Source organism: Lampetra planeri, chromosome 7 (genome assembly GCF_965212315.1).
Source record: "Lampetra planeri chromosome 7, kcLamPlan1.2.h2, whole genome shotgun sequence".
Lineage (NCBI taxonomy): Eukaryota > Metazoa > Chordata > Hyperoartia > Petromyzontiformes > Petromyzontidae > Lampetra > Lampetra planeri.
Genome location: NC_136113.1, coordinates 17,623,624 through 17,639,119, shown reverse-complemented (window position 1 = coordinate 17,639,119; position 15,496 = coordinate 17,623,624). Strand labels below are relative to the sequence as shown.

Below are 15,496 nucleotides of genomic sequence, written 5' to 3'. Positions count from 1 at the left end.
CCACAACAACAACACAACCTGTACCCCCACAACAACAACACACACAACCTGTACTCCCCACAACAACACAACCTGTACAACAACCGCCATTCGCCACTAAGTGGCGGTGACGTCACCACGCGGTGCCGGACGGGCAACACTGTCGTGGGCAGTGCTGTGGGGGGAGGTCCAATGCCCATTGGCCTCTCCCCTCATGGCGTCTGTGACCACCACAGTGGCTAAACGGGGGCTCTGGACGGGTGCGAGGGGCTGGTAACCCCTCCACCTTCAATTAACCACCACTAAACTACGAATTAAACAACCTGTACCCCCACAACAACACACACACAACTTGTACACATACCCCCAACACTACACAAATTGTACACATACCTCCAACAACACACGACCTGTAACTCGATAGCAGGAGGACTCAAGATACTGCCGCTGGCTGTCGTGCTGAGTGTACACACCCCATGTGTGTGTCTGTGCGTACACGTGTGCCGGTGTGTTGGGGTGTTTTGTGAGTCCGCGTCGAGCATCTGCTGTGTGTTGTGTCCTCGCGCTCACGCCCATGCACACGCACACATACGCACGCTTGTAGAACAGACTCTGGGATACATGAAACGCTTAAACTTCCAAGGAACTAAATTTCAAATAAAGAACACTGCACGTGCATAGAATGCGTGAGGATTCAACTCATCGGGTCAATTCAGATGTAGTTGGCATGATGCCCCGTGATAGAACCGCACCGTACCTGACATCTAAATCGTTACACGCGCCGGAGTATACACGGCAAGTATGCGCGAGCGTGCGTGTGCGTGTATATTTATTCTTGCAAGGAAAAGTCCAAATTGGTTCCACGCCGCCCCCTCACTGCGCTCTCATCCCCTCTCCGCCGGCGCGGTGCCTGGGAAGCCGGCGCGTCCGTGGCTCGCGAGGCGAGCAGGAGACAAAGGCGTCGCGAGCCCCTGGCCGCTCAACCCAGTGACCAAGGTCAGTGCCGAGAGAAAGGGGCCCCGAGGCAGCTGTGCGCGCCGTGGAAATTAGGCATGCAATCAAATTCAAAGCGACCGCCATTGCCACTACAGACCAGGCCAAGAGCATTAGCGATTTTCAAAGGGGCAGACCTAAATCAAATTATATCTGTCAAAGCGGCAGGCTTTAAAGTGACAGAGGCTTATAACGGTTTATTTGGATAAGCGAGTCTTTTATAAAAAAAAAATGAGAGAAAAGAGAGCGATGGAGAGAGAGAAATAAAATTATTTTAAAAATAAGATTTTTTTTTAATACAGCCATAAAATTCTTTAGATAAATGTTCAATAATAGAGAAATCAATTCATCTTCACGTGTCACAGGAATAATGTATCACATGTACTGTAGCTTAACGCGTCTGCCCGGAGCTCGCGAGCTGCATGCTTGGATTCAGAGTAAAAGGCAATCAGCGATGTCTGCGGGTTAAGGTCGCAGCCAAGGCTGATGCGAACGACCTTGTTTCTTCATATCCTCTCCGGCGGCTTTACATCGCCCAACAACGGCCTCGCGTGCGACAACAACGGCGTGTCCACGCGGGAGGCGCGGCGTGTAACGGGTGACCAACCATTGAGACGAAGGTCAGGGGCCCTTTAAACACCTCGTGCGAGTAACCCGCGCGCGGGGCCCGGGCGTGCGCGGCGAGCACGCGCGCGTACCGCGCTGGAAACGCGCGCCCTATAAATAGGGTTCGTTAGTCATCTTGCGACGGACGAAACGTCTCTCCTCGCCCTCGAATCGAGCACAACAACCGGGCGTACGGGGCACGGACACGCGGGCGCACACAGTACCACACGACGACGGCGACAACGATGACCGCGCCGAGCGGGCCCTGACGAGGCAAGGCTCGGAGGCCGCGCTCGGGGAAGCAGTGCCGAGCGAAACGGAGGTCGGGCGCCATCGACTCCACGTGCGGCCGCGGACGGGCGTCCCACGTGACGCTCGTTCCTAGGCAGTGTCGGCGGCGGTGTCGGCGGCGGCGGCCACGCGACAGCTGCCTAGCACGGCGCTCGCGCCACCCCCCGCGGGCTGCGCTCCTCATATGCACGTCGCTATCGATCGGTATAATCCCGCTCCGCATCGATTTCCAAGCAACGTCAGGCTGATCCCAACACCGTGGGCAAAGCCAGGCCATAACGTGTTTGGCGTTCATGGACCAGCCGGCAGACAAATGTCATTATCTGTTCTTGGGTGCATTATAAAATATCAAAATATTGTCGTGCCTTTTCAATATTTTATGGCGTGCACACAGATTGTTTACTGAGGAGGCCCTGGTTGTGCTTTGGTCGAATGCCACACGCAGGATTCTTTGTCACATCACCACACAGCAGTATAACCTGCAGCAGCACACGAAGCTATGGCCTGACAGAGATGTGGCCGATGTCATCTCACAGTGGGGAGAACTATACAATCTCACAATGGCGCAGCCTGGCAAAGACCATTGGGATGGAGGCCCCTTCTACCCACAATGCTTCACCACAAAAACGACAAAGTGGTTTCCCACTCAATCGCTGGCACTCCTACCATATTTATTACACTGAGCCGTTGCTAGAAATTCCACATTCCTATGCTAGGGGTGAGTTTTTCCAAAGGGGAACCACTTTTAATGTTGCCACTAAGTGGCACCCATTGTATCGACCTGGAATGGATGAGTTGCTGAGTCGATCCCCGACCAGGATTTGAACTCAACCTTCCGATTGCAAGCGACGCACTCCACCGGTCCGTTAACTCACAACCTTCCGGTGGCAGGGCGCTTGGACCGGTGGTCCTATCGTGGCGACGGAGTCAGCGCTCCCTTACATGGGCCACCTGGGCAGCCTGGCACACCGCCCCGGCCCTCCCGCTAACATCAACACAAACGGGCCTGGTTGGCAAAACACGTTCCCTTTCATTTGCCTCGATCAGCCGGCGGTGAAGCTGACGCGATGCCGCGGCGATCCGAGCGGGAAGTGAAGCGCAGCCTCCAACACTGGCGTTGAGAATGCGTGGCAAGTTAAAAAAGCCAAACGGTGTGATGCAATCCATCTCTCCGGCAACAACACCACAAAGGCTCCATTTGCAAAACTGGCATAATCGCACGAAAGCAGCAATTCCGACCGTTATAGCATTTTGTAAATCGCTTGTAAAAATATATATGCATCTTTCTCAAAGGATTTTTCGTGGCATGGCTATGACGGGCGACACGAACGACCGTGGAGTGAGAACCGAGTCGCCCCACGCCCTGAGCCCCGACGGTCGTCAGTGGCTTCGGATCGCGAGGCGGGAATGCCGCGTCCCTCCGTGGCACGCAAGCTCCTGCTCGACCCGCCAAGGCCGATTCGGCAAGGTCATGGACAGATAAAATAGCCAAACAAATATTCCTTCATTTACCCAGAATTCCTCAGCAGAGTCTCAAGAAATTCCCGAGGGCCCCCACCGTCGGGGATTTTTAACCACATTTCTGATCGAGGGTGCTGTGCCCGGGGGATCGCAGGGGATGAGATTAAAGTGTTATGGGAAACCTACTTGCTGTACTGCCTTCTGCAGGCCACCTCAGAGTCCCTTCAGGTGAGCGTCAAATGCGAGCAGATTATTTATTTAAAAGTAAAAATCGCTAATCCGCAAGGGTGGCCCTGCGGTGACAGCGCAAAAGAATGTAAATTCAAACCGTGGGTAGACGTCGACTCATCCCGTCTTCTCTTCAGGGCCAATACAATGAATACCACCACTTTTGCAGAAAGTTAACAAAATGGTCTTTCTTTGAAGATACTGGACCCTACCACGGGAACGAGGGGCAGAGGGGGCAGGTCTACGAGCTGGGGGCCGCGCCGCGCTCACCTTGCGCCGGGCCTTCCCGTTTGACGGGGCCTCCTTTGGCGTGCCCCGCAGCCAGGTCGTCGTCCTCGGGCGACACCTGCACGCCGATATCCACGGGCGCCCGCGCCAGCGCGTGCGCCGGCGGGGAGGCCCGCGGAGCCCCCGCGACAACGCCGCCGCCACCGCCGCCGGCACCGCCGCCGGGCCCCTTGTCGGCGCAGAGCGAGGCCTCGCAGCCCTTGCGCTTGTGCTGGATGAAGAGGAGGATGTCGGCCAGTGGGAACGTGAGCTGGCACTGCCCGCACGTGAGCAGGTCCTGCTCCGACGCGCCGCCCGCGCCGCCCCCCGGCGCCTGGGCCTCGGCCGCCGTCGCGCGGTCGTCTTCCTCGTCGTCATCCTCCTCCTCCTCCTCCTCGTCGCCCATGAGCGCCTCCACGCGCTCGGGCTCGGCTGCGCGAGCACACGGGAGAGTAGCGCGCGGGGGGGGGGGGAACGTCACTGACGCGCGAGCGTGGGGACGTCATCGACGCCAGCGTCACGCTGACGTCGTCACGTTTAAGCCAACAGGGCAAATACAACCAGACAAACGATGCACTCAAAAATTTGGAACAGCACAAAAAAGACGGTGAAGACGAACGGCCGGGGTGATGGGACGTTAGACCCCTAAATGCATCTTTAGCCCCTCCCTGTCGCACCATCCGCAGAAACCCAGGGTCTGCTGCCTGGGCTTCTTTCCTCAGATCTTGCCGGACTAATACGGCACAGGCAACTTAATTATAATAAAATCAAATAGATTAGCAGAGTTATGCTAGACAAGTAAAGAGCGGTGTTAGACCCAGACACGGGTGGCTTCACTCCGTCTGAATTGACCTGCAGGGTGTGAATTGGCTTTGAACGAACCCCTGCTCCGACTCTGGATGGAAGAGCGTGGGGGGTGTAATCAGTGCTCAGTAAATGATCAAGTCGCGCGCCCCAGAAATGTGTCGACTCTACTGGTAATGACTCTGCTGCAAAGTCAGGCTTTGGCCTAATGCGATGAATGAATGAATGGATGTTCAGCCTCCATAACAGCGCTATGAATGTGGTGAACAAACGGATACAAATTTAACCACAACACAACAGACCAGCAGAGTGAAGTATGGTTAACGAACCCCCACGACCAACACGGCGTTTGCAGGCCTTCGTCCTGGAGTCGATTGACGAAGAGCTGCAGATAATTATTATCGTGATTATTATTTCAAAAGATAATCAACACCGATCTGTCACCGATGATTCTCCGTCGGCTATGCCTGACGTGGGCGCATTGTTGTTATACGAGTAACGCCCGGTCCGTTCTCCTGATGGCGACCAGCGCAGATATCGGCATCATCGACAGCGCCGCCTTCGTGTCCTAAACAGCGACAAATATTCCACGCATGGCCGTTGGGCCACGGCACCCACAGGCGCGCCCCCACCATCGGAGACGTCCACTTCGCGCCAGGCCGTGCCCCGCCGTGCCGCCGGCCAGGGGCGGCATTCGAACCGACAAACCAGCGCACTGCCACCGAGGGGCGGACGCTCCAACCACCAGGCTATGGGCGGCCTTGCTCTTTGCGCGGCTCAGCACTAGCGACTCACACGCACACGTGTCCGTGCGTGCGTAAGAAAAACGTACGGCGCGAGCTACTGTCCCTGGCGTACTGACCCGTGGGAACGATACAACGGTGAGTTTGTTTGCAGAAACATGTGCGCCAGTGCGGCCCTGCGATGTTTAAATCCTGCCGGTCTCACCTATGTCGCCATCAATGACACGGCATCCGTTGACACTTTTTTTTCCCCTGGCTTGAAACCACGCACACATCAATGACAATTATATTTCTGCTCCATCTCAAGTGAAAGGGAAGAGCTTAAAGATTGAGGACTGGGGGTGAAAAGAATAAAAAATAAAAAAGAACGAACGTGCGATAACGCGTCAGCACGGGCGGCGATAGCGCTCGACCGTGAACCCACGGAGGCCGGACTTCCCTCCCAGCCTCCCCAGTGCCTCCCCAGCGCCGCTCTGGCCCTTGTGAGACGCTCAGCCACAAATAGCTCGACACTAGCGCGCGTTGTGCTCACGCCCCTTCCACACGCATCGCCACGTAAGTCCCTCGCAGCGATCGCGGTCCCGCGGCGCAGGTGAACGCAAGCGGCGTTCCGAGGCGCTGTTCTGTTTTTGTGTTTACGTGTTTTTTTTCTGGTCGCGAGCGTAAGGTCAAAGCTCGGCTAATATATTTTTTTCCCCCGCCGGGGTTCCGGAAAAGAAAATAAATTAGGAAACGTTCAGCATCAGGATTACGGTTTCCGTGAGGGAAAACATCATAGCGGCAGAACAATATGCAAGAGAGGAAACACAGAGATGACAAATGGAGCCGTGGTGGTGCAAGCCCAACGACATTTCGCCAATCTCAGGGTAAACGACAGGCAACGGTGGCGATGGAGATCATGTGAATTGAGATAAACAGACACAAATCACAAGGATGTGGACAAGGCAATTGACACGCCAGTGTCTCTGCTCAAATAAAATACCTACAGCGAAATTCCCGAATTTAAACCGCCAATTTTAAAACGAATTCATATTTAATTGCAATTATGTGAATATCTTTAGAAGAAAAAGATAATAAACCTCAATGGGCTCTCGCACAGTTAATTACAGGGAAGTGACTCGGTGCCATTACACGGTGCGTACATTACCGCGGCGGTGGACCTCCTGCAAAGAGGCCACAGCATCACGCTGCTCGTTCTGGGCCGCTGCGCGAGCAAGGCCCCGGCGGCCAAAGTGGCGGCCGTCGCGCGTGTGATGCTGGCGAGCGTGGGCGCCGCACGCCAACAAGACCGACGACGGTTTAGCGACGGTTTAGCGACGGCTAACGAGGCGGGCGGCTCTCCGCAGCACCACAGGTAGCGGCAGAGAGACAGCGGCAAAGTTCCAGGTAGGACGACGGCGCAGCAGGAGGGCACCACGACGCCGTGATGCGGCGCTCCCGACAAAATTCGTTCGAATCTCAGGATTTTTTTCATTAATTTGCTTGGAACGTTTTTTTATTCATTTGCTTGGAATTCATTAAATAGGGGCGATAAAATTAATCGCGCCATATGGCTGAGCAAGAATGTGTTTGGAAGCCCTCGTAGATCGTATGAAGATAGGGAGCGCGTGCGTGCGACATCGAGAGATGTGTGCATGTTCATCTCCGCATTTATTGTCAGCTGATCTGATTTTACATGTTTATTTGAATATATTTTTTGCTTTCTTGCTTGTCCCTTAATTCTGGTTTCGACATAAAAAAATATTTTAGGCATGTTAATTCAATTCACGTCCAAAAACGTTTCTGCGAGTAAGTGTGCATCTACAAACTCAAGTCGATAGCATTTTGTGAATGACACAAATTGGTTTGCGCACACACGTGCACACATTTGTACACAAAGACAAAGATCTCCCTATAGCCTTTACAGACTGTAGGGGCAAGTGCTGTTCGCGAGCACCTATGAAGCCTGGCACGGCACATGAGAGGGTGGTTGGCCGGCACCACACCCGACCGCCTTTGTCTCCCCAGTGGCGAAGTGTACACACTGCACCAATTACGTCTTTGAGGCTGAGTGGACCTAGGGGAGGCCCAGAATCCGTTCAGATAATCGTCACTGGTGTTGGCCGTGAGCGGGAATCGAAATCGGAGCGGCAGGTTGGTGGCACAGCGCGCTAACCGCTGCGCCACCGCTCCCCACACAGACACACACATAGGCAGACATGCATGCACAAGCCCAACACACGACTACCATCACTGACATGAAGTGCTGCAAGATTTCAAACACAAACGGCAATCCGTTGACCTTGAAGCGATCTCCACGAACCAGAGCAACCACGGCAATGCGTGTGTGCGTGATCCTGAAAAACTAAACTTCCTAACGGATGTGCTGCTCGCAAAGAGTCAAGAGCAGAGTTCCCACACCTCCAGAATAATTTTTGCAATAGGAAGCCTGAAATAATCCGTACAATTCTTTTGCCACCGCGGAGCGTATTATGTAGCCGGTTTTGCGATTCCATAATCGCGCGCAGCCCCCTGACGGAGCAGGCGCCGGGCGGCACGGGGCGCCGGACGCTCGGAGTCGAGGGACCCCCGAAATGGGGCCCTTTCATCCCCGCGACGACGCTTCCTCGCGAGCCGCCACGACCGTCCGCCGGCTCGCGAGACAAAATCATCAATGCGCGACGGCGAGATGCCTTGCATGATGAAACTCGTTTGCGGGATTTATTGAAAGGATAACTTTCGTTTTAAAAAACGCCGTCGGCAACAGTGGTGCCGCGAAAGGGGGGGGGGGGGCGGGGGGGGGGGCGTCTGGCTTGAGTTTGGGAGAGAGCCGACACCTGGAGCTGTGGAGAATTTCACGGTGCGCGAGCCAAATTTCCTGCGTCTGGGACCGTGGCGCGATCACGGATGGTACAGACGGGGCGGCGATCCTGGCTTTCGTCACGAGCTCGCAAGCGGGGCCGAACGGCGAGCCGCGCTGCGTGGCTCGCAAGCTGGTGGCGTGCCCGACACCGTCAATACGCCGCTAACGAGACCGGGACGGCACTGATACCTTTAAGGAGACCGACTTTGAGCGGGAACGCAACTCAAGGAAATGGCGCAATCCGACCGAACGGCGCTAATAATCGAACGCTGAAACACAACGAAGGACACGGCGTAGTGATTTGACGCTTGGGCAAGACGGCACACAACACGCAGTACATCAGCACAGCACACCCACACATAGCACGGCACACATAGCACACACCCCATGCCAAACACAGCACACGGCAAGCAACATACAGCCCAACATAAACAATGCACACCACCTATAGCATAGCACACGAGACGCACCATCCACACGGTACGCCACACACACTACACCATTAAGACTGCCCCCACATTCGGCACAGCGCACTTAACAAAGAACGAAGTCAACGCAGCACACCACACGTAGCATACCACATCCAGCACATCACGCTAGCACCCCACACAGATTACGCCACACACAGCACACAATCAGCACAGCATAGCATACAACACACACACACCACTCATAGCACACCAGAGTATGCCACACACAAAACAGCTCACCACACATAACACAGCAAACACAGTCCACCATAAACACAACACACTATACACAGCATACCACACACAGCATACTATTAACACAGCACACCAGACACACCAACAGAGCACACGACACACACAGCAAGCCAGACACAGGACCCCGTCAACACAACATACCGCACACTGCATACCATCAACACAGCATACCACACATAGCAAGCCAGACACAGGATCCCATAGACACACCACACCGCGCACAGTGCACAATGTCTTGAGACATTGAGACAGCAAAACATCTGAAGACGGCAAATCTAATTCCAGTGGCCCCTTTCTTTGATACGCACATCCACCGCCACCCCCTGTACGGACAACAGCCCGGGCCGCTACACAACAAGCAGAGGGCTCAGAACAAGCCCAGAGCCTGAGAATTAAATAATGTACGTGTCAGATGTTACGCCAAGTGTGCGATTCTTTTATTCATGACAGAATGCAAATCCGTGCATAAAATTAACTTTAAGGCTGATGAGTTGGAATATTTGATGATGCTCCAACGACAGAATAAAAAACACACAAGGCAATTAAAAAAGTAACAGAGGTGTGAATTGACCATATGCTATGTACATAACGGTTGGCGGGCGCGTGGATGTCTGACATTACTCTCAGCACTTTTCATTATGCTCAACGGTAATTTAATGCCGAGCTACATTAATTAATCATATTTGTGGAAGGGAGGGGAAAGTTGCCGCAAGATTGTCTGCGATTCGCAGCTTCAAACTCCGCGGAGTTGGCCACGCAGTCTCACACGCTCACCTAAAGTGGCTTGCAAACATTTGGCTGAATGCGAAAAACAAATTTACATCCAATTATCTTGATACAGGGTTCAGTTAAAAAATATATATGAAGCCCCGCCACCACTTCAGTCGTTCACATATTGGCCAGAAGCGCGTTCCTAAACATTGTTTGCGTCTCTTGACGGCGATCACGACACAATTGCCGCGTAATGTTTGCGACGGAATAATAAAGGCACCGCATTCACACGCTCACGCGTCACGGGACTCGCTAAAACGGTCAAGCGAAAAACGGTCAAAGTGTAAAGTCGCAACTTCAAATAAGTACTCCTTTTAATCAATAGTGGGGATATAACATCTGCAGCGCGCTGCAAACTAATCTTATCCAGAGGCGACGCCGGATCGGTGCGAGCGTGGCCCGGGCGTTCGTCGCCGAGCAGCGCTCTGCGGGAAAAAATTTATGAAACATCGCATCGCTGATCCTGGGTTAAGTGAGTGCCTTGCGGTTGGACCAGGTGAGGCATTCCCAATTGATTCATTAATTAATCTTCGCTGCACGCGATCGAGTTACGTAACGAAGGGGTGCACGCGAGGCTGTCGCCAGGCCCCAAGGAAGGAGCTCTGCTGGACTCAATTGCGCAGCGGAATCGACTGCAACAACACGCGAACGGCTAATCATTGCGGTGAACTCGACAGGTATACTAGCAACACGGTGGACGCGCGTGTGTGTGTGTGCGTGCGTAGAACACGTTTGCTGAACACGCCTCCTCGTCCAAGCGGCCGCGTGAAGGGTTAATGCGAAATTCAACAATGCCGCGGCGGCGGCAACAATGACGACGGCAATCAACATCGGTGCCCATGAATCGCAGCAGCAGAGCCGCGAGTTCCTCCGCACCGCGGGGGCACCCCGGGGGGCACCCCGGGGGGCACCCCGGTGGGCACCCCGGTGGTGGTGCGGAGCACCTGGCCGGCTCGGTGCCAACCGCATGACGCGGGCCGAGTTGCAGCGGCAGCCCCGAGTGCAGGAGAACGCTAAAGTAGGGGGGCGGGAGATGCCCACGGCGGTAAGGTTTGAGGGTTTTGGGGGGCATCGGGATCCGAGCGGAGCCGAGTTACCCGACTTCAGCCGAGGCGCGTGCGCTCACTCGCGCGCCGCGCGGGTTAACGAGCCTCACCTGGCCAACAGTGAATTCATCATCATGGTCACCACCACCACCACCACGATCATCGTCACCCATAAGCATTGCACGGTTTGATGCTCCCAACCTCTCTCTCCCACAACCCCCTTCCCCACCGCCCGTTAATTCATCGCCCCCCCCCCACCCCCCCAAACCTCGATGCACCAGACACACGGACACACACACACATATATATACATACACACACATATATATACACGCACACAGCCCCTCACGAGCCCCCCGCCCCCCACGCCCGGCACTGATGGGGCGTCTGTCGAAGCGCCCGCACTGCCAGCGCGCCGCACAAGTGCGATGAGCGCACCGCACTCCTCACCTCGCCCGGCATGGCGCACGGCGCGGGCAACGCCGCCCGCGTTCAATGATCCCTTATCCTGTCCACGTCAGCTCGATATTAGGGACTGGGACTTCGTGATCGGACGAGAAGGGCCCGATCTTGGGTGGTGTTTTAGTTATTTATAAATGAGCTAGGTAGGCTGTGATGTCAAAAAAGAACAAATATAAAAGCCGTTATATATCTGCCATCTGTTGTTTTTCTATCAGGAGCTAGCTCGCGGCGTCTGTGAGTGGTACATGTCCGCAACATGTCCGTGCGTGAGTGCGTGTGAGTGCTTGAGTGTGCGAGTGTGCGCGTGAGTGCGTGCGAGTGAGCGCGTGAGTGTACGAGGCTTGGACACAGACACATATCGGTGGATTGAGAGGAGAGAAATCAATTTCGCGAGACACAGGCTACCGACCCCGCCGTTCTCCCACCACCGGCGACCGATATTCATCTCATTTATATTTTATTTCCATAGGAGCCGCAATTGGAATTTGTAAATACGAGCTTTGGCATACGAATAAGCGGTCACATACGTATTTTTTTGTATTAAATCGGTTCTGATGAACAGAACTAGTTTCGCAATGCGTAAACATCTAGGGTCGTTAAAATATGTCAACTTCACGTTGGGGAATTAATGCCAAATTATGCTAAATTTGTTGAGCAAATGGATTAGGAACGCATCGCGATATGTGCACCTATACACGTGATTTTTTTTATTAACCACAGTCTTACAATTTAGACATCTCAAGAACTTAAATCAGAAGCGTTGTGCAATGAATTGGATCATCCTTTACCACCGTAATCATCATCACCATCGCCAGACACTATTCAACAATCCCGACCCGCTACACGGAGCTGCAAAGTGGCATCACTCGGCCACACAATTCAACACGCAGACAAACGCAGCCAAGGTTCAATGAGCTCAACACGAGAAGGCACGTGTCTGACTCTACATCGACACGGGTCTACAGAACGCACGTGTCTCACTCTACATCGACAGGGTCTACAGAACGCACGTGTCTCACTCTACATCGACAGGGTCTACAGAACGCACGTGTCTCACTCTACATCGACAGGGTCCACAGAACGCACGTGTCTCACTCTACATCGACAGGGTCCACAGAACGCACGTGTCTCACTCTACATCGACAGGGTCCACAGAACGCACGTGTCTCACTCTACATCGACAGGGTCTACAGAACGCACGTGTCTCACTCTACATCGACAGGGTCCACAGAACGCATGTGTCTCACTCTACATCGACAGGGTCTACAGAACGCACGTGTCTCACTCTACATCGACAGGGTCCACAGAACGCACGTGTCTCACTCTACATCGACAGGGTCTACAGAACGCACGTGTCTCACTCTACATCGACAGGGTCCACAGAACGCACGTATCTCACTCTACATCGACAGGGTCTACAGAACGCACGTGTCTCACTCTACATCGACATCAGTCTACCGGACACGCGCCCAGAGACAGACGCGGCATCCGAGACATCAACGGGCACGGGAAATGGGCGCCTCGTCAGTGAGCGCGGAGTTTCAGAGAGAAGAGCGCGAATTGGTGAGAGAGAGAAGCCTCAAGAATCTCATCTTCGCGACACAGGGTTCCACGGGCGCGCAACGCGCACAGCTTGTCCCGAACACGCGGACACCTTTCACCACCACTGACATCAGCAACATCACCGTCGTCGTCGTTATAATTATTGTGGCATTCGTATGCATTCCTCGCCTGCGTGAGAGCCTTGTGGGCAAGGGAGGAGTGATTGCTCGTAGCCGCGACCGGGATGTGGACGGACGCCGGGACCGCAAGCGATTTAGAAACGCCGGTTGTGAGCTGAAGCTGAAGCCGGCAATGAGCTGAAGCCGGCTGGAAGCCGAAGCCGGCTCGCTCGGTCCACTCAGAGAACGCGGGGCTCCAGAGCGCACGCACCCAGCCAGGGCTGACCAGCGTTGGAACAAACTCCCCAGCTCCCGGCCAGCACCTACCTCGTACCTGCCTACCTACTACCTCTTCTGCCCTCTCCTGCCTACCGGCGTCGCTTTACTGAGCCCTACAAACGTCGACATACACAAGGAAGCTTCACGTACGTGCACACGCGTGCTGTGTCACACGCACGCGGACGCACACGCACAGGCGGACAAACGCACACGCGTTGCATCGTACAGGCATGATAGATGCGGGCGCGCATCGCCATGCGAACGTACTCGAGTGCATCGCCTACATAAATCCATTCATGCATATTTAACGGCATACAGACACACTGGCGATCTGTATATAGAAGCGTACGTTCGTACACACACACACAGATGCACACGTACATCATGCGGGTACCCAGCACGGCGTATACACATGTACACATGGCGTTACACTCGTCTCGACAACGCACGCTACAAACATACACCAGTGACAATGACACGTCCATACACTCCGTGCCAACGCATCATATAGACATTCGTTCACCACTTACGTGCCACACACACTCGTAGACCCTCTGCCAACACACACACGATATATTCATTGGTACACCAATTAAATGACATACATTAATAACACTTCGTGCCAACGCATGATATGAGCATTTGTATACAATTCACGTGACACATACACTCGTAGACTCCCTGCCAACACACACACACTAAATAGACATCCGTACACCCAACACAAGACATACACACAGACGCACACTCCCTGCCAACACACACGCGCACGATATATAGACATCGGTCCAACACATAAATCGCAAGCACCCTCACTCACACGTGTACCGCCTGCCCAGCACACGCACGCGACAGAGAGAGAGAGAGACCGGGCTTGGGATCACAGTACAGGATGGGCAGCAAACACCAAACTCGCACGGCAACTGCACCACTCGTGGATCTCCCCCCCCCACCAACCACCCCAAGCGTGCGAGAGGGAGACTGGGAATGCGTAAAAGTGCCCCGCGGTGTCGGCACCGCGCGCGCGAAGTGCTTCGAGCTCCGCGCCGGACCCCGCGGGCTTCCCGAGCGAGGCACCCTTCAGACCGGCACTGCCACCACGACCACCACCACCACCACGACTACCACCACCACCACTGCTACCACCACTGCAGCTACGACTACGCCGGCTGACAAGCGCATCCGTCCGTCGCCAATAGCCACAACCCACCGAACGCACGGCAGTGTTTGCATGACACACACACGCGCGCGCACGCAGCCGAACACACACACAGAGAGAGAGAGAGCTACCGATGTAGCAACCAGGATCATCACAGCGACGCTGGGCACGATTCATCCCAGAATGGAGACAGTTGTTTTGAGTTACAACACAGACGAGCACACAGCGCGAGCCATCGAAGACGGGAACAGCACGAAGAGGGGCGCCACTCAAACTAAAGAAGCGAAGAAGAGAATCCGAGCAGTTTGTGTTTTTGTTTTAAAAAGCAGCAGCAGCAGCGGCGGCGGCGGCGGGAACAGCGCGGAAGGGCAGAGGCAGTACGTGTGCATGTGTCACGGCACAAGTGCTGAGAACAGGCGGCAGCAGCAGCAGGAGCAGCGGCGGCAATATTAAGTGCGGTTATCTTAAAACAATGCTCGGAGTGGGATTGTGTAGCAGCAGCAGCAGCAGCGGCGGCGGTGTTGGTGGTGGCAGCGGCGAGTGTGGTAGACTCACGCGAGAAGTCCCGCTTGCTCAGGTGCTGCGGCTTGCCCTGCTTGCGGCGCGACATGCTGCTGGTGGCCGCACTCGCCCAGTGGTCACATCGACGCGCGCGCCTCTGGTCCGGAGAAAATCAGCTCCTCAATGGCCGCGCGCGACATAAAATAAATCGGAAATAATACAAAGATGGCGGGCGGGGGCAGGACGGGGGGGTCTGTGGGTGGTTGGAGGGGGTGGGGAGACAGGGGGGGGGGAGGAGGTGGGACGCGGATCGCGGGGATAGCGCTGCCGTGATGCGACGCGCGAGGGGGGAATGTAACCTCTAAGTTCAAGTACACTGCCTCGGCGCGTCCCTCTCTCGCGGTCCCCTCCTCCCCTATCCTTGCTCCCTCCCCTCGCCTCGCATCCCCTCCTCCGCACGACACCACCCCGCTCGCCTCCCCGCTCGCCACTTCCCAGCCGCCCTCCTCCTCCTCCTCCCCAAGCGCACACGCACACACACACGCGCGCACCCTCCTCACCAGCCTGCGCCTCCACTCGCCGACACACGCGCGCGCGCGCCTACCCTCGGCACCCTCTCGCTCCCCTGCCAACACACACACACGCGCGGGCTCACGCACTCTCACGTACCCTCACCAT

General features: G+C 55.1%; 1 protein-coding gene across 2 annotated transcripts in view; it reads right to left on the bottom strand.

The window, feature by feature from the left end:
- Positions 1–15,070, bottom strand: part of BCL11A (BCL11 transcription factor A) — a 48,398-nt gene extending 33,328 nt beyond the window's left edge. The window contains exons 1-2 of one of the 2 annotated variants that reach the window (XM_078596620.1): positions 14,873–15,070; positions 3,829–4,257 (exon numbers count right to left, since the gene is read on the bottom strand). In XM_078596620.1, coding sequence (XP_078452746.1) covers positions 3,829–4,257; positions 14,873–14,927 — 484 coding nt within the window. In that variant the 5' untranslated portion in view covers positions 14,928–15,070. Of the gene's footprint in view, positions 1–3,828; positions 4,258–5,577; positions 5,733–14,872 lie in introns of those variants that run through there. The other variant, XM_078596621.1, reaches the window with a different exon arrangement.
- Between the last annotated feature and the right edge of the window lie 426 nt (positions 15,071–15,496).